Source organism: Salvelinus fontinalis, chromosome 29 (genome assembly GCF_029448725.1).
Source record: "Salvelinus fontinalis isolate EN_2023a chromosome 29, ASM2944872v1, whole genome shotgun sequence".
Classification (NCBI taxonomy): Eukaryota; Metazoa; Chordata; class Actinopteri; order Salmoniformes; family Salmonidae; genus Salvelinus; species Salvelinus fontinalis.
Genome location: NC_074693.1, coordinates 2,094,396 through 2,113,611, shown reverse-complemented (window position 1 = coordinate 2,113,611; position 19,216 = coordinate 2,094,396). Strand labels below are relative to the sequence as shown.

General features: G+C 47.6%; 2 protein-coding genes across 2 annotated transcripts; both read right to left on the bottom strand.

Moving 5' to 3' along the window:
• Positions 1–1,725: 1,725 nt before the first annotated feature.
• On the bottom strand, positions 1,726–2,973 carry LOC129827227 (uncharacterized protein DDB_G0271670-like; the record flags this gene model as incomplete). Its single annotated transcript, XM_055887965.1, has 1 exon — positions 1,726–2,973. A coding segment is annotated over one exon (1,248 nt), but the record flags the coding sequence as incomplete, so codon positions are not given.
• A 1,152-nt stretch (positions 2,974–4,125) lies between these two features.
• On the bottom strand, positions 4,126–5,322 carry LOC129827229 (uncharacterized protein DDB_G0271670-like; the record flags this gene model as incomplete). The annotated part of the gene is made up of 1 exon (XM_055887967.1): positions 4,126–5,322. A coding segment is annotated over one exon (1,197 nt), but the record flags the coding sequence as incomplete, so codon positions are not given.
• Between the last annotated feature and the right edge of the window lie 13,894 nt (positions 5,323–19,216).

Sequence of the window (19,216 nt, the reverse complement as noted above, 5' to 3'; positions counted from 1 at the left end):
GTAGTACTGCTGGTAGAGCTGCTGGTAGAGCTGCTGGTAGAGCTGCTGGTAGTGCTGCTGGTAGTACTGCTGGTAGTACTGCTGGTAGTACTGCTGGTAGTGCTGCTGGTAGAGCTGCTGGTAGTACTGATGGTAGTACTGCTGGTAGTACTGCTGGTAGTACTGCTGGTAGTACTGCTGGTAGTACTGCTGGTAGTACTGCTGGTAGAGCTGCTGGTAGTACTGCTGGTAGTACTGCTGGTAGTACTGCTGGTAGTACTGCTGGTAGTACTGCTGGTAGTACTGCTGGTAGAGCTGCTGGTAGTACTGATGGTAGTACTGCTGGTAGAGCTGCTGGTAGTACTGCTGGTAGTACTGCTGGTAGTACTGCTGGTAGAGCTGCTGGTAGTACTGCTGGTAGTACTGCTGGTAGTACTGCTGGTAGTACTGCTGGTAGTACTGCTGGTAGTACTGCTGGTAGAGCTGCTGGTAGAGCTGCTGGTAGTACTGCTGGTAGTACTGCTGGTAGTACTGCTGGTAGAGCTGCTGGTAGTACTGCTGGTAGTGCTGCTGGTAGTACTGCTGGTAGTGCTGCTGGTAGTACTGCTGGTAGAGCTGCTGGTAGTACTGCTGGTAGTACTGCTGGTAGTACTGCTGGTAGAGCTGCTGGTAGTACTGCTGGTAGTGCTGCTGGTAGTACTGATGGTAGTACTGATGGTAGTACTGCTGGTAGTACTGCTGGTAGTACTGCTGGTAGTACTGCTGGTAGTACTGCTGGTAGTGCTGCTGGTAGAGCTGCTGGTAGTACTGATGGTAGTACTGCTGGTAGTACTGCTGGTAGTACGTAGTACTGCTGGTAGTGCTGCTGGTAGAGCTGCTGGTAGTACTGCTGGTAGTACTGCTGGTAGTACTGCTGGTAGTACTGCTGGTAGTACTGCTGGTAGTACTGCTGGTAGTACTGCTGGTAGTACTGCTGGTAGTACTGCTGGTAGTACTGCTGGTAGAGCTGCTGGTAGTACTGCTGGTAGTACTGCTGGTAGTACTGCTGGTAGTACTGCTGGTAGTACTGCTGGTAGTACTGCTGGTAGAGCTGCTGGTAGTACTGCTGGTAGTACTGCTGGTAGAGCTGCTGGTAGAGCTGCTGGTAGTACTGCTGGTAGTACTGCTGGTAGTACTGCTGGTAGTACTGCTGGTAGTACTGCTGGTAGAGCTGCTGGTAGAGCTGCTGGTAGTACTGCTGGTAGTACTGCTGGTAGTACTGCTGGTAGAGCTGCTGGTAGTACTGCTGGTAGTGCTGCTGGTAGTACTGCTGGTAGTGCTGCTGGTAGTACTGCTGGTAGAGCTGCTGGTAGTACTGCTGGTAGTACTGCTGGTAGTACTGCTGGTAGAGCTGCTGGTAGTACTGCTGGTAGTGCTGCTGGTAGTACTGATGGTAGTACTGATGGTAGTACTGCTGGTAGTACTGCTGGTAGTACTGCTGGTAGTACTGCTGGTAGTACTGCTGGTAGTACTGCTGGTAGAGCTGCTGGTAGTACTGATGGTAGAGCTGCTGGTAGTGCTGCTGGTAGTACTGATGGTAGTACTGCTGGTAGTACTGCTGGTAGTACTGCTGGTAGTACTGCTGGTAGTACTGCTGGTAGTACTGCTGGTAGTACTGATGGTAGTACTGCTGGTAGTACTGCTGGTAGAGCTGCTGGTAGTACTGCTGGTAGTACTGCTGGTAGTACTGCTGGTAGAGCTGCTGGTAGTACTGCTGGTAGAGCTGCTGGTAGAGCTGCTGGTAGTACTGCTGGTAGTGCTGCTGGTAGTACTGCTGGTAGTACTGCTGGTAGAGCTGCTGGTAGTACTGCTGGTAGTGCTGCTGGTAGTACTGCTGGTAGTACTGCTGGTAGAGCTGCTGGTAGTACTGCTGGTAGTACTGCTGGTAGAGCTGCTGGTAGTACTGCTGGTAGTACTGCTGGTAGTACTGCTGGTAGAGCTGCTGGTAGAGCTGCTGGTAGTACTGCTGGTAGTACTGCTGGTAGTGCTGCTGGTAGTACTGCTGGTAGTACTGCTGGTAGAGCTGCTGGTAGTACTGCTGGTAGTACTGCTGGTAGAGCTGCTGGTAGAGCTGCTGGTAGTACTGCTGGTAGTACTGCTGGTAGTACTGCTGGTAGTACTGCTGGTAGAGCTGCTGGTAGTACTGCTGGTAGAGCTGCTGGTAGTACTGCTGGTAGTACTGCTGGTAGTACTGCTGGTAGAGCTGCTGGTAGTACTGCTGGTAGTACTGCTGGTAGTACTGATGGTAGTACTGCTGGTAGTACTGCTGGTAGTACTGCTGGTAGTACTGCTGGTAGAGCTGCTGGTAGAGCTGCTGGTAGTACTGCTGGTAGTACTGCTGGTAGTACTGCTGGTAGAGCTGCTGGTAGAGCTGCTGGTAGAGCTGCTGGTAGAGCTGCTGGTAGAGCTGCTGGTAGTACTGCTGGTAGTACTGCTGGTAGTACTGCTGGTAGTACTGCTGGTAGTACTGCTGGTAGAGCTGCTGGTAGTACTGCTGGTAGAGCTGCTGGTAGAGCTGCTGGTAGTACTGATGGTAGTACTGCTGGTAGTACTGCTGGTAGTACTGCTGGTAGTACTGCTGGTAGTGCTGCTGGTAGAGCTGCTGGTAGTACTGCTGGTAGAGCTGCTGGTAGAGCTGCTGGTAGTACTGCTGGTAGAGCTGCTGGTAGAGCTGCTGGTAGAGCTGCTGGTAGTACTGCTGGTAGTACTGCTGGTAGTACTGCTGGTAGTACTGCTGGTAGTACTGCTGGTAGTGCTGCTGGTAGTACTGCTGGTAGTACTGCTGGTAGTACTGCTGGTAGTACTGCTGGTAGTACTGCTGGTAGTACTGCTGGTAGTGCTGCTGGTAGTACTGCTGGTAGTACTGCTGGTAGAGCTGCTGGTAGTACTGCTGGTAGTACTGCTGGTAGAGCTGCTGGTAGTACTGCTGGTAGTACTGCTGGTAGTACTGCTGGTAGAGCTGCTGGTAGAGCTGCTGGTAGTACTGCTGGTAGTACTGCTGGTAGTGCTGCTGGTAGTACTGCTGGTAGTACTGCTGGTAGAGCTGCTGGTAGTACTGCTGGTAGTACTGCTGGTAGAGCTGCTGGTAGAGCTGCTGGTAGTACTGCTGGTAGTACTGCTGGTAGAGCTGCTGGTAGTACTGCTGGTAGTACTGCTGGTAGTACTGCTGGTAGAGCTGCTGGTAGTACTGCTGGTAGTACTGCTGGTAGTACTGATGGTAGTACTGCTGGTAGTACTGCTGGTAGTACTGCTGGTAGTACTGCTGGTAGAGCTGCTGGTAGAGCTGCTGGTAGAGCTGCTGGTAGTACTGCTGGTAGTACTGCTGGTAGTACTGCTGGTAGAGCTGCTGGTAGAGCTGCTGGTAGTACTGCTGGTAGAGCTGCTGGTAGAGCTGCTGGTAGAGCTGCTGGTAGAGCTGCTGGTAGAGCTGCTGGTAGAGCTGCTGGTAGTACTGCTGGTAGTACTGCTGGTAGTACTGCTGGTAGTACTGCTGGTAGTACTGCTGGTAGTGCTGCTGGTAGTACTGCTGGTAGTACTGCTGGTAGTACTGCTGGTAGTACTGCTGGTAGTACTGCTGGTAGTACTGCTGGTAGTGCTGCTGGTAGTACTGCTGGTAGTACTGCTGGTAGAGCTGCTGGTAGTACTGCTGGTAGTACTGCTGGTAGAGCTGCTGGTAGTACTGCTGGTAGTACTGCTGGTAGTACTGCTGGTAGAGCTGCTGGTAGAGCTGCTGGTAGTACTGCTGGTAGTACTGCTGGTAGTGCTGCTGGTAGTACTGCTGGTAGTACTGCTGGTAGAGCTGCTGGTAGTACTGCTGGTAGTACTGCTGGTAGAGCTGCTGGTAGAGCTGCTGGTAGTACTGCTGGTAGTACTGCTGGTAGAGCTGCTGGTAGTACTGCTGGTAGTACTGCTGGTAGTACTGCTGGTAGAGCTGCTGGTAGTACTGCTGGTAGTACTGCTGGTAGTACTGATGGTAGTACTGCTGGTAGTACTGCTGGTAGTACTGCTGGTAGTACTGCTGGTAGAGCTGCTGGTAGAGCTGCTGGTAGAGCTGCTGGTAGTACTGCTGGTAGTACTGCTGGTAGTACTGCTGGTAGAGCTGCTGGTAGAGCTGCTGGTAGTACTGCTGGTAGAGCTGCTGGTAGAGCTGCTGGTAGAGCTGCTGGTAGTACTGCTGGTAGTACTGCTGGTAGTACTGCTGGTAGTACTGCTGGTAGTGCTGCTGGTAGAGCTGCTGGTAGTACTGCTGGTAGTACTGCTGGTAGTACTGCTGGTAGTGCTGCTGGTAGTACTGATGGTAGTACTGCTGGTAGTACTGCTGGTAGTACTGCTGGTAGAGCTGCTGGTAGTACTGCTGGTAGTACTGCTGGTAGAGCTGCTGGTAGTACTGCAGGTAGTACTGCTGGTAGTACTGCTGGTAGTACTGCTGGTAGAGCTGCTGGTAGAGCTGCTGGTAGTACTGCTGGTAGTACTGCTGGTAGTACTGCTGGTAGTACTGCTGGTAGTACTGCTGGTAGAGCTGCTGGTAGAGCTGCTGGTAGAGCTGCTGGTAGAGCTGCTGGTAGTACTGCTGGTAGTACTGCTGGTAGTACTGCTGGTAGAGCTGCTGGTAGTACTGCTGGTAGAGCTGCTGGTAGAGCTGCTGGTAGTACTGCTGGTAGAGCTGCTGGTAGAGCTGCTGGTAGTACTGCTGGTAGTACTGCTGGTAGAGCTGCTGGTAGTACTGCTGGTAGTACTGCTGGTAGTACTGCTGGTAGAGCTGCTGGTAGTACTGCTGGTAGAGCTGCTGGTAGTACTGCTGGTAGTACTGCTGGTAGTACTGCTGGTAGTGCTGCTGGTAGTACTGCTGGTAGAGCTGCTGGTAGTACTGCTGGTAGTACTGCTGGTAGTACTGCTGGTAGTACTGCTGGTAGAGCTGCTGGTAGTACTGCTGGTAGAGCTGCTGGTAGTACTGCTGGTAGAGCTGCTGGTAGTACTGCTGGTAGTACTGCTGGTAGTACTGCTGGTAGTGCTGCTGGTAGAGCTGCTGGTAGTACTGCTGGTAGTACTGCTGGTAGAGCTGCTGGTAGAGCTGCTGGTAGAGCTGCTGGTAGTGCTGCTGGTAGTACTGCTGGTAGTACTGCTGGTAGTGCTGCTGGTAGTGCTGCTGGTAGTACTGCTGGTAGTACTGCTGGTAGTACTGCTGGTAGTACTGCTGGTAGTACTGCTGGTAGTACTGCTGGTAGTACTGCTGGTAGTGCTGCTGGTAGAGCTGCTGGTAGTACTGCTGGTAGTGCTGCTGGTAGTACTGCTGGTAGTACTGCTGGTAGAGCTGCTGGTAGTACTGCTGGTAGTACTGCTGGTAGTACTGCTGGTAGTACTGCTGGTAGAGCTGCTGGTAGTACTGCTGGTAGTACTGCTGGTAGTACTGCTGGTAGTACCTTGGTAGTACTGCTGGTAGAGCTGCTGGTAGTGCTGCTGGTAGTACTGCTGGTAGTACTGCTGGTAGAGCTGCTGGTAGAGCTGCTGGTAGTACTGCTGGTAGTACTGCTGGTAGAGCTGCTGGTAGTACTGCTGGTAGAGCTGCTGGTAGTACTGCTGGTAGTACTGCAGGTAGTACTGCTGGTAGTACTGCTGGTAGTACTGCTGGTAGAGCTGCTGGTAGTACTGCTGGTAGTACTGCTGGTAGAGCTGCTGGTAGTGCTGCTGGTAGTACTGCTGGTAGAGCTGCTGGTAGTACTGCAGGTAGTACTGCTGGTAGTACTGCTGGTAGTACTGCTGGTAGAGCTGCTGGTAGAGCTGCTGGTAGTACTGCTGGTAGAGCTGCTGGTAGTGCTGCTGGTAGAGCTGCTGGTAGTACTGCTGGTAGTACTGCTGGTAGTACTGCTGGTAGAGCTGCTGGTAGTGCTGCTGGTAGAGCTGCTGGTAGAGCTGCTGGTAGAGCTGCTGGTAGAGCTGCTGGTAGAGCTGCTGGTAGTGCTGCTGGTAGTACTGCTGGTAGAGCTGCTGGTAGAGCTGCTGGTAGTGCTGCTGGTAGTACTGCTGGTAGTACTGCTGGTAGAGCTGCTGGTAGTGCTGCTGGTAGTACTGATGGTAGTACTGCTGGTAGTGCTGCTGGTAGTGCTGCTGGTAGTGCTGCTGGTAGTACTGCTGGTAGAGCTGCTGGTAGAGCTGCTGGTAGTACTGCTGGTAGTACTGATGGTAGTACTGATGGTAGAGCTGCTGGTAGTACTGCTGGTAGTACTGCTGGTAGTACTGCTGGTAGTACTGCTGGTAGAGCTGCTGGTAGAGCTGCTGGTAGTACTGCTGGTAGTACTGATGGTAGTACTGCTGGTAGAGCTGCTGGTAGAGCTGCTGGTAGTACTGCTGGTAGTACTGATGGTAGTACTGATGGTAGAGCTGCTGGTAGTACTGCTGGTAGTACTGCTGGTAGTACTGCTGGTAGTACTGCTGGTAGTACTGCTGGTAGTACTGCTGGTAGAGCTGCTGGTAGTACTGCTGGTAGTACTGCTGGTAGTACTGCTGGTAGTACTGATGGTAGTACTGCTGGTAGTGCTGCTGGTAGTACTGATGGTAGTACTGCTGGTAGTACTGCTGGTAGTACTGCTGGTAGTACTGCTGGTAGAGCTGCTGGTAGTACTGCTGGTAGTACTGCTGGTAGTACTGCTGGTAGAGCTGCTGGTAGTACTGCTGGTAGTACTGCTGGTAGTGCTGCTGGTAGTACTGCTGGTAGAGCTGCTGGTAGTACTGCTGGTAGTACTGCTGGTAGTACTGCTGGTAGTACTGCTGGTAGTACTGCTGGTAGAGCTGCTGGTAGTACTGCTGGTAGTACTGCTGGTAGTACTGCTGGTAGAGCTGCTGGTAGTACTGATGGTAGTACTGCTGGTAGTACTGCTGGTAGTACTGCTGGTAGAGCTGCTGGTAGTACTGCTGGTAGTGCTGCTGGTAGAGCTGCTGGTAGTACTGCTGGTAGAGCTGCTGGTAGTACTGCTGGTAGTACTGCTGGTAGTACTGCTGGTAGAGCTGATGGTAGTACTGCTGGTAGTACTGCTGGTAGTGCTGCTGGTAGTACTGCTGGTAGAGCTGCTGGTAGTACTGCTGGTAGAGCTGCTGGTAGTACTGCTGGTAGTACTGCTGGTAGTACTGCTGGTAGTACTGCTGGTAGTACTGCTGGTAGTACTGCTGGTAGTGCTGCTGGTAGTGCTGCTGGTAGTACTGCTGGTAGTACTGCTGGTAGTACTGCTGGTAGTACTGCTGGTAGAGCTGCTGGTAGTGCTGCTGGTAGTACTGCTGGTAGAGCTGCTGGTAGTACTGCTGGTAGTACTGCTGGTAGTACTGCTGGTAGTGCTGCTGGTAGTACTGCTGGTAGTACTGCTGGTAGTACTGCTGGTAGTACTGCTGGTAGTACTGCTGGTAGTACTGCTGGTAGAGCTGCTGGTAGTACTGCTGGTAGTACTGCTGGTAGTGCTGCTGGTAGTACTGCTGGTAGAGCTGCTGGTAGAGCTGCTGGTAGTACTGCTGGTAGAGCTGCTGGTAGTACTGCTGGTAGTACTGCTGGTAGAGCTGCTGGTAGTACTGCTGGTAGTACTGCTGGTAGTACTGCTGGTAGAGCTGCTGGTAGAGCTGCTGGTAGTACTGCTGGTAGTACTGCTGGTAGTACTGCTGGTAGTACTGCTGGTAGTACTGCTGGTAGTGCTGCTGGTAGAGCTGCTGGTAGAGCTGCTGGTAGTGCTGCTGGTAGTGCTGCTGGTAGTACTGCTGGTAGAGCTGCTGGTAGTGCTGCTGGTAGTACTGCTGGTAGTACTGCTGGTAGAGCTGCTGGTAGAGCTGCTGGTAGTACTGCTGGTAGTACTGATGGTAGTACTGCTGGTAGTACTGCTGGTAGAGCTGCTGGTAGTACTGCTGGTAGTACTGCTGGTAGAGCTGCTGGTAGTGCTGCTGGTAGTACTGCTGGTAGAGCTGCTGGTAGTACTGCTGGTAGTACTGCTGGTAGTACTGCTGGTAGTACTGCTGGTAGTACTGCTGGTAGTACTGCTGGTAGAGCTGCTGGTAGAGCTGCTGGTAGTGCTGCTGGTAGTGCTGCTGGTAGTACTGCTGGTAGAGCTGCTGGTAGTGCTGCTGGTAGTACTGCTGGTAGTACTGCTGGTAGAGCTGCTGGTAGAGCTGCTGGTAGTACTGCTGGTAGTACTGATGGTAGTACTGCTGGTAGTACTGCTGGTAGAGCTGCTGGTAGTACTGCTGGTAGTACTGCTGGTAGAGCTGCTGGTAGTGCTGCTGGTAGTACTGCTGGTAGTACTGCTGGTAGTACTGCTGGTAGTACTGCTGGTAGTACTGCTGGTAGTAATGCTGGTAGTACTGCTGGTAGTACTGCTGGTAGTACTGCTGGTAGTACTGCTGGTAGTGCTGCTGGTAGTACTGCTGGTAGAGCTGCTGGTAGTACTGCTGGTAGTACTGCTGGTAGAGCTGCTGGTAGTACTGCTGGTAGTACTGCTGGTAGTACTGCTGGTAGAGCTGCTGGTAGAGCTGCTGGTAGTACTGCTGGTAGTACTGCTGGTAGTACTGCTGGTAGTACTGCTGGTAGTACTGCTGGTAGAGCTGCTGGTAGAGCTGCTGGTAGTGCTGCTGGTAGTACTGCTGGTAGTACTGCTGGTAGAGCTGCTGGTAGTACTGCTGGTAGTACTGCTGGTAGTACTGCTGGTAGAGCTGCTGGTAGTACTGCTGGTAGTACTGCTGGTAGTACTGCTGGTAGTACTGCTGGTAGTGCTGCTGGTAGTGCTGCTGGTAGTACTGCTGGTAGAGCTGCTGGTAGTGCTGCTGGTAGTACTGCTGGTAGTACTGCTGGTAGAGCTGCTGGTAGAGCTGCTGGTAGAGCTGCTGGTAGTACTGCTGGTAGTGCTGCTGGTAGTACTGATGGTAGTACTGCTGGTAGTACTGCTGGTAGTGCTGCTGGTAGTACTGCTGGTAGTACTGATGGTAGTACTGCTGGTAGTACTGATGGTAGTACTGCTGGTAGTACTGCTGGTAGTACTGCTGGTAGAGCTGCTGGTAGAGCTGCTGGTAGAGCTGCTGGTAGTACTGCTGGTAGTACTGCTGGTAGTACTGCTGGTAGTACTGCTGGTAGTGCTGCTGGTAGTGCTGCTGGTAGTACTGCTGGTAGTACTGCTGGTAGTGCTGCTGGTAGTACTGATGGTAGTACTGCTGGTAGAGCTGCTGGTAGTGCTGCTGGTAGTACTGCTGGTAGTACTGCTGGTAGTACTGCTGGTAGTACTGCTGGTAGTACTGCTGGTAGAGCTGCTGGTAGTACTGCTGGTAGTACTGCTGGTAGTACTGCTGGTAGAGCTGCTGGTAGTACTGCTGATAGTGCTGCTGGTAGTACTGCTGGTAGAGCTGCTGGTAGAGCTGCTGGTAGTACTCATGGTAGTACTGCTGGTAGTACTGCTGGTAGTACTGCTGGTAGTACTGCTGGTAGTACTGCTGGTAGAGCTGCTGGTAGTACTGCTGGTAGAGCTGCTGGTAGAGCTGCTGGTAGTACTGCTGGTAGAGCTGCTGGTAGTACTGCTGGTAGTACTGCTGGTAGAGCTGCTGGTAGTACTGCTGGTAGTACTGCTGGTAGTACTGCTGGTAGAGCTGCTGGTAGAGCTGCTGGTAGTACTGCTGGTAGTACTGCTGGTAGTACTGCTGGTAGTACTGCTGGTAGTGCTGCTGGTAGTGCTGCTGGTAGTACTGCTGGTAGTACTGCTGGTAGTACTGCTGGTAGTACTGCTGGTAGAGCTGCTGGTAGTACTGCTGGTAGTACTGCTGGTAGTACTGCTGGTAGTACTGCTGGTAGTGCTGCTGGTAGTGCTGCTGGTAGTACTGCTGGTAGTACTGCTGGTAGTACTGATGGTAGTACTGCTGGTAGTACTGCTGGTAGAGCTGCTGGTAGTGCTGCTGGTAGTACTGCTGGTAGTACTGCTGGTAGTACTGCTGGTAGTGCTGCTGGTAGTACTGCTGGTAGTACTGCTGGTAGTACTGCTGGTAGTACTGCTGGTAGAGCTGCTGGTAGTACTGCTGGTAGTACTGCTGGTAGAGCTGCTGGTAGAGCTGCTGGTAGAGCTGCTGGTAGTACTGCTGGTAGTACTGCTGGTAGTACTGCTGGTAGAGCTGCTGGTAGAGCTGCTGGTAGTACTGCTGGTAGTACTGCTGGTAGTACTGCTGGTAGTACTGCTGGTAGTACTGCTGGTAGAGCTGCTGGTAGTACTGCTGGTAGTACTGCTGGTAGTGCTGCTGGTAGAGCTGCTGGTAGTACTGCTGGTAGTACTGCTGGTAGTACTGCTGGTAGTACTGCTGGTAGTACTGCTGGTAGTACTGCTGGTAGTACTGCTGGTAGAGCTGCTGGTAGTACTGCTGGTAGAGCTGCTGGTAGAGCTGCTGGTAGAGCTGCTGGTAGTGCTGCTGGTAGAGCTGCTGGTAGAGCTGCTGGTAGTACTGCTGGTAGCAGTACTAGAGAGGCTCTTGCTGCCAAGGGAATGCCTGACAGCATTGATTGAAATCACTGATTGAAATGCTACTAGCGCGTACCCGCTAACTAGCTAGCCATTTCACATCCGTTACATGGGCAGCGACCATGTAACGCTTTTACAACTTACAGAAGTGCGCTGGTTATCAAGGGGCAAAGTATTGACACTTTATGTTTAAATTGAGAGACGAGCTTAAAGTTTTCTTTACTGACCATAATTTTCATTGGTCTGACCGATTGCATGATGACGAGTTTCTCACACGACTGGCCTATCTGGGTGATGTTTTTTCTCACCTGAATGATCTGAATCTACGATTACAAGGGACTCTCCGCAACTATATTCAATGTGCGGGACAAAATTCAGGCTATGATTAAAGAAGTTGGAGCTCTTCTCTGTCTGCATTAACAAAGACCTTCCACCATGCCCTGCCTCCAGTCCACTTACCGATATCTGATCAAGAGAGCCTCATTGAAATTGCAACAAGCGTTTCTGTGAACACTGAGTTTAATCAGAAGCCACTGCCAAATTTCTGGATTGGGTTGCGCTCAGAGGATCATGCCTTGGCAAATTGCGCTGTTAAGACACCGATGCCCTTTACAACCACGTACCTATGTGAGAGTGGTTTCTCGGCCCTCACTAGCATGAAAACTAAATACAGACACAGACTGTGTGTGGAAAATGATTTAAGACTGAGACTCTCTCCAATAAAACCCAACATTGCAGAGTTCTGTGCATCCTTTCAAGCACACCCTTCTCATTAACCTGTGGTGAGTTATTCACTATTTGATGAACAAATAAGGTTTTATATGTAAGATGGCTAAATAAAGAGCAAAATTATTGATTATTATTATATTATTATTTGTGCCCTGGTCCTATAAGAGCTCTTTGTCACTTCCCACGAGCCGGGTTGTGACACAAACTCACATTCATTCTTATGTTTAATAAATGTATTGTATAGTGTGTGTGTGGCAGGCTTACAATGATGGCAAAAAACAACATTTGAGAGTGTGCTGACCCTGGTGCTAGAGGGGGTACAGCTGGAGGTGGAATGTTTGAAGGGGTACGGGACTATAAAAAGTTTGGGAACCACTGCACTGTCTATCCGCTCCGACATTGCTCTTCCAAATATTTATATATTCTTAATTCCATTCCTTTACTTTACTTTATTGACTCATGCGGCAGCAGGTACTCTAGTGGTTAGAGCGTTGGCCTAGTAACCGAAAGGTTGCTAGATCGAATCCCCGAGCTGACAAGGTAAAAATATGTCCTTCTGCCTCTGAACAAGGCAGTTAACCCACTGTTTCTAGGCCGTCATTTTAAATATGAATTGGTTTTTAACTAACTTGCCTAGTTAAATAAAGATTAAAAAAATGAATTATGTATATATTATTGCTAAATTGTAGTGCTAGTATTGACTAATATTATTGGGAGGACAAATTAAAGTGATAAGTTTTCAGCAAGGATAAATAGTGTATGGTTGTGTACCAAACGGAACTCTATTCCCTATATAGTGCCCTACTTTTGATTAGAGCCCAATGGGGGGGCTTTATAAAGGGAATAGGGTGCCATTTCAGACTCACAGTTATATAGAAAAGGTGATTCAAGCTCTCTTCTTGGACATTGGAAACTGAATACAGGATGTGCTATCCAAGATGAGAGACCGAGAGCTACCGACGGGGAAAAGGACCTTTCCGTATTAATAATGCTGAGAGCGACGACATCACAGGGGTCTCTCTCTCCCTCAAGTGGAGGCCTAATTTACGTCATCTTTACTTTAATAAAGATTTATCAAAGCTAGCTCTCCCCCCCCCCGAAAATCTTTATTGAATGTAGCAGGAAGAGTGTCTGTAATTCAGAAACATCCTCCCACATCGACCGCAGAGAGGCTGAAGATCAGTCAGACGATGCCTTTCAGAAACACTGTCATTTTTCTACTATACAGACCCTCCTCTCTCTGCAACAAGTCACTATACAGACCCTCCTCTCTCTGCAACAAGTCAATATACAGACCCTCCTCTCTCTGTTACAAGTCACTATACAGACCCTCCTCTCTCTGCAACAAGTCACTATACAGACCCTCCTCTCTCTGCAACAAGTCACTATACAGACCCTCCTCTCTCTGCAACAAGTCACTATACAGACCCTCCTCTCTCTGCAACAAGTCAATATACAGACCCTCCTCTCTCTGTTATAAGTCACTATACAGACCCCCCCTCTCTCTGTTACAAGTCACTATACAGACCCTCCTCTCTCTGCAACAAGTCACTATACAGACCCTCCTCTCTCTGCTACAAGTCACTATACAGACCCTCCTCTCTATGTTACAAGTCACTATACAGACCCTACTCTCTCTGTTACAAGTCACTATACAGACCCTACTCTCTCTGCAACAAGTCACTACACTCTCTGTCTGCTGCAAGTCAAGCAGAACGAATTACCCCTCAAACATTTATTTGTTTACTTGTTATTTGAAGTACACAACATACAGAATATAATGAATAATCAATTGTACACTTTATAACAAAAGCCATTTCCATCCGAGAGGCAGACTGAGGGGGATACAGGGAAAATGAAAAACAAGAGATTGTTTTTTCTCTCTCTCTTGTGAAGCCATCTCAGCTCATCTTTTTGATACAGTGCCAAGCATGGGGTCATTGAGAACGTGAAAATCTCACCCAACACAAGGGGAATGCAGTGGGGAGAAGCAGCTCTCCCAGGGGTTTGACATTCATCCTTTCCCATGTGAGAAAAATCTGGTTGCTAGGAAGTTACCGGTATCCTATCGGTCATTTGTAGTTATTTCACGCACAGAAATCTTTTGTGACTTTTTTTTGTTTTTGTTGCATCACCTATTTGGAGAAATCCATCTTTAAAAAAGCATATTAGCCTTCCAACACCCCGTCCCACGACTAAAGTACCCGTGGGCTGCATCCCAAAAAGCAGTCCATTCCCTAAACCTAGTGCACTACTTTTAGCCATGTGCCCTGGTGAAAAGTAGTGCACTACTTTTAGCCATGTGCCCTGTTGAAAAGTAGTGCACTACTTTTAGCCATGTGCCCTGGTGAAAAGTAGTGCACTACTTTTAGCCATGTGCCCTGGTGAAAAGTAGTGCACTACTTTTAGCCATGTGCCCTGATGAAAAGTAGTGCACTACTTTTAGCCATGTGCCCTGGTGAAAAGTAGTGCACTACTTTTAGCCATGTGCCCTGATGAAAAGTAGTGCACTACTTCCATTTAGGATGCAGCACCATGTTCTGAATGATGAATTCCCAGAACGAGGGGACCAAAAACCAAACTACAAAAAAAAAAAAACGCACTCCAGTTAATTATGGAAATGAATCTGCTCCACATTTTGAACTACGTCAACGTCACCGCTGAGTGTAATATCGGTATTCAAACTATTTAATCATTTAACAAACGTTTGTTAGTAATAACTGAACTAGGGAACGATAGCCTAGTGGCTAACTCAAGCTCTCGTTTAATAAATGAGTGAGAGGAAATCATGATTGTTTGTCTAGGAGATTTAAAACAAACCTTTTCTAGTTGTTATTTTCCTTTTTGCAACTGTGTTACTCTGAAGAGATGTTGGATGTAAAATATATATAATTTTTTAAATAGAATAGTACCTCACTTTCAGTAATTCAATGGAAGTCTAATAACCTACAGTGATTGTCACGCCCTGACCATAGATTGCTTTGTATGTCTCTATGTTTTGTTTGGTCAGGGTGTGATGTGGTTGGGCATTCTATGTTGTATGTCTAGGTTGTCTATTTCTAGGTATTTGGTCTGGTGTGGTTCCCAATCAGAGGCAGCTGTCTATCGTTGTCTCTGATTGGGAGCTATACTTAGGTAGCCTGTTTTCCCATTGTGTGTTGTGGGTGATTGTTTTCTGTGTAGTGTCTGTTCATCTTGTCGGTCTGTTTCGTTTTCTCATCGTTTGTTATTTTGTGTAGTGTTCAATTTTTCTCTTAAAATTATAACGAACACTTACCACGCTGCATATTGGTCCGATCCTTCATACTCCTCAGACGAAGAGGACGAGAATCGTTACAGTGATAGTGTCCCAAATGGAACCCTGTTCCCTATTTAGTGCCTATTAATGTATAGTCCCTATAAAGTGTGATACTTTTGACCAGAACCCCAAAAGTAGTGCACTATATAGGGAATAGGGCTCTGGTCTAAAGTAGTGCACTATATAGGGAATAGGTGCCTGGTCTAAAGTAGTGCACTATATAGGGAATAGGGCTCTGGTCTAAAGTAGTGCACTGTATAGGGAATAGGGCTCTGGTCTAAAGTAGTGCACTATATAGGGAATAGGGCTCAGGTCTAAAGTAGTGCACTATATAGGGAATAGGGTCCTGGTCTAGAGTAGGGATTAGGATGCCATTTGAGATGTACATGCAGGCCTGTATTTCACATCAGTGTGTCTGGTTTGACTGCCTGTATTTCACATCAGTGTGTCTGGTCTGACTGCCTGTATTTCACATCAGTGTGTCTGGTCTGACTGCCTGTATTTCACATCAGTGTGTCTGGTCTGACTGCCTGTATTTCACATCAGTGTGTCTGGTCTGACTGCCTGTATTTCACATCAGTGTGTCTGGTCTGACTGCCTGTATTTCACATCAGTGTGTCTGGCACCTTCCCTACGGTGAATCATGGTGGTGGCAGCATCATGCTATGGGGATGTTTTTCAGCAGCATGGACTAGGACCTCAGACTGGGGCGAAGGTTCACCTTCCAACAGGACAACGACCCTAAGCACACAGCCAAGACAACGCAGGAGTCTCGGGACAAGACTCTGAATTCGGGAAAAGTCTCTGAATGTCCTTGAGTGGCCTAGCCAGAGCCCAGACTTAAATCCGATCTAACATCCCTGAAGAGACCTGAAAATAGCTGTGCAGCGACTCTCCCCATCCAACCTGACAGAGTTTGAGAGGATCTGCAGAGAAGAATGGGAGAAACTCCCCAAATACAGGTGTGCCAAGCTTGTAGCGTCATACCCAAGAAGACTCGAGGCTGTAATCGTTGCCAAAGGTGCTTCAATGATGTACTGAGTACTGGGTCTGAATACTTATGTAAATGTGATATTTCCGGGCTTAAACAAAAAAAACAAAAAAATGTATAAATTCCTGCTTTTGCTTTGTCAATATGGGGTATTGTGATGTCATTATGGGGTATTGTGATGTCATTATGGGGTATTGTGATGTCATTATGGGTTATTGTGATGTCATTATGGGGTATTGTGATGTCAATATGGGGTATTGTGATGTCATTATGGGGTATTGTGATGTCATTATGGGGTATTGTGATGTCATTATGGGGTATTGTGATGTCAATATGGGGTATTGTGATGTCATTACGGGGTATTGTGATGTCAATACGGGGTATTGTGATGTCAATATGGGGTATTGTGATGTCAATATGGGGTATTGTGATGTCAATATGGGGTATTGTGATGTCAATATGGGGTATTGTGATGTCATTACGGGGTATTGTGATGTCAATATGGGGTATTGTGATGTCATTACGGGGTATTGTGATGTCAATATGGGGTATTGTGATGTCAATATGGGGTATTGTGATGTCATTATGGGGTATTGTGATGTCATTATGGGGTATTGTGATGTCAATATGGGGTATTGTGATGTCATTACGGGGTATTGTGATGTCATTATGGGGTATTGTGATGTCAATATGGGGTATTGTGATGTCAATATGGGGTATTGTGATGTCAATATGGGGTATTGTGATGTCAATATGGGGTATTGTGATGTCATTACGGGGTATTGTGATGTCAATATGGGGTATTGTGATGTCAATATGGGGTATTGTGATGTCAATATGGGGTATTGTGATGTCAATATGGGGTATTGTGATGTCAATATGGGGTATTGTGATGTCAATATGGGGTATTGTGATGTCAATATGGGGTATTGTGATGTCAATATGGGGTATTGTGATGTCATTATGGGGTATTGTGATGTCAATATGGGGTATTGTGATGTCAATATGGGGTATTGTGATGTCATTACGGGGTATTGTGATGTCAATATGGGGTATTGTGATGTCATTATGGGGTATTGTGATGTCAATATGGGGTATTGTGATGTCAATATGGGGTATTGTGATGTCAATATGGGGTATTGTGATGTCAATATGGGGTATTGTGATGTCATTACGGGGTATTGTGATGTCAATATGGGGTATTGTGATGTCAATATGGGGTATTGTGATGTCATTACGGGGTATTGTGATGTCAATATGGGGTATTGTGATGTCAATATGGGGTATTGTGATGTCATTACGGGGTATTGTGATGTCATTATGGGGTATTGTGATGTCATTATGGGGTATTGTGATGTCAATATGGGGTATTGTGATGTCATTATGGGGTATTGTGATGTCATTATGGGGTATTGTGATGTCAATATGGGGTATTGTGATGTCATTATGGGGTATTGTGATGTCAATATGGGGTATTGTGATGTCATTATGGGGTATTGTGATGTCAATATGGGGTATTGTGATGTCATTATGGGGTATTGTGATGTCATTACGGGGTATTGTGATGTCATTACGGGGTATTGTGATGTCAATATGGGGTATTGTGATGTCATTACGGGGTATTGTGATGTCAATATGGGGTATTGTGATGTCATTACGGGGTATTGTGATGTCAATATGGGGTATTGTGATGTCATTATGGGGTATTGTGTGTAGATTGCTGAGGATTTTTTTAAAAATACATTTTAGAAAAAGGCAGTACCCTAACAAAATGTGAAAAAACAATCACGTGGTCTGAATACATTCCCGAAGGCACCGTATACACAGCAAAAAAGACCCAGAAATGGTTTAGTCAACGGACTTAACATAGCTGTTATTAAATCAGGATTATTACGAGGTGACGTTAAGCTGTTTTTAAGAGTCAACACCTGCTGATGACAAGTCCTACTGTAGATTATAACTGCATCATAAGGCGCTATATCTGACGGCTTTAATGAAGCGTATAACTGACAGTGACTCCCGGAGTCCGTCCCTGTCAGCTGTTGAAGGGAAAAATGTGTTATAATGTATCGGAATGCTTTAGTACATTTACACGTTAGTCCTTGAGCAGATCTCTTATCCACAGCCACTTACGGTTAGTATATTCATCTTCAGATAGCTAGGTGGGACAACCACATATCACAGTAGTTAGTATATTCAGATAGCTAGGTGGGACAACCACATATCACATTAGTCAGAGAGAGAGACAGAGAGAGCGAGACAGAGAGAGTGAGAGAGAGAGAGAGAGAGAGAGAGAGCGAGAGAAAGAGAGAGAGAGAGAGAGAGAGAGAGAGAGAGAGAGTGAGAGAGAGAGAGAGAGAGAGAGAGAGAGAGAGAGAGAGAGAGAGAGAGAGAGAGAGAGAGAGAGAGAGAGAGAGAGAGAGAGAGAGAGAGAGAGAGAGAGAGAGAGAGAGAGAGAGAGAGAGAGAGACAGACACGAGAGCTTAGAGAAAAAGAGGAGTATGGAACTCTCTGTTATGATGTTCTCTAAGGGCATGTCACCATAGCTACCTCTCTGTTATGATGTTCTCTAAGGGCATGTCACCATAACTACCTCTCTGTTATGATGCTCTCTAAGGGCATGTCACCATAACTACCTCTCTGTTATGATGCCCTCTAAGGGCCTGTCACCATAACTACCTCTCTGTTATGATGCCCTCTAAGGGCCTGTCACCATAACTACCTCTCTGCTATGATGTTCTCTTTCATTTTCATTTTCATTACAGTACAACGGTTTGATTTGTTTGATCTTAGCTAGCTACATAGCCGTCTTTGTATCAAACATAATTGTGTAGTTATTGAGGTTCGCTAGCCAGCTATTTTCGTCCTAACGTAACGCAACGTAGCCAACATTGCTAGCTAGCCAGCTAGCCACCGAATAGCAGCATTGTAGAAACGAGTGCATTACAACGGAACGACTTGATTAGTGTAGTGTTGGCTGGCTACACAGTTGTCTTTGCTATCTTTGATTGTTTGATCTTAGCTAGCTACTTAGCTGGCTACATAGCCGTCTTTGTATCAAAGATAATTGTGTAGTTATTGAGGTTCGCTGAGGTTCGCTAGCCAGGTATTCTCGTCCTAACGTAATGTAACGTAACGTAGTCAACCCTGCTAGCTAGCCAACTAGCCACCGATTAGCAGCACTGTAGAAACGATTACATTACAACGGAACGACTTGATTAGTGTAGTGTTAGCTAGCTACATAGTTGTCTTTGCTATCTTTGTATCTAAGATAATTGTTTAGCTTTTAGTAATTATCGGTTAGCTAGCCAGCTATTTTCGCCTGCCGCGCTGCCGTCCTCCTACCTAGCCAACACTGCTAGCTAACACTGCTAGCTAGCCAACTTCTACCGAATAGCAGCACTGTAGAAACTTACATTACAACGGAACGACTTGATTAGCGTAGTGTTAGCTAGTTGTCTTTGCTGTCCTTGTATCCAAGATAATTGTGTAGTTTAGAGAAATTTAGAGAAATTGTCGAGGTTAACTAGCCAGCTTCACTTTCAACAACACAGCCACTGCTAGCCAGCCTACTTCACCAGCCAGCAGTACTATATCATTTTTAGTCAATAAGATCTTTTATTTTATTTTTTTTGCAACGTAAGCTTAACTTTCTGAACATTCGAGACGTGTAGTCCACTTGTCATTCTAATCTCCTTTGCATTAGCGTAGCCTCTT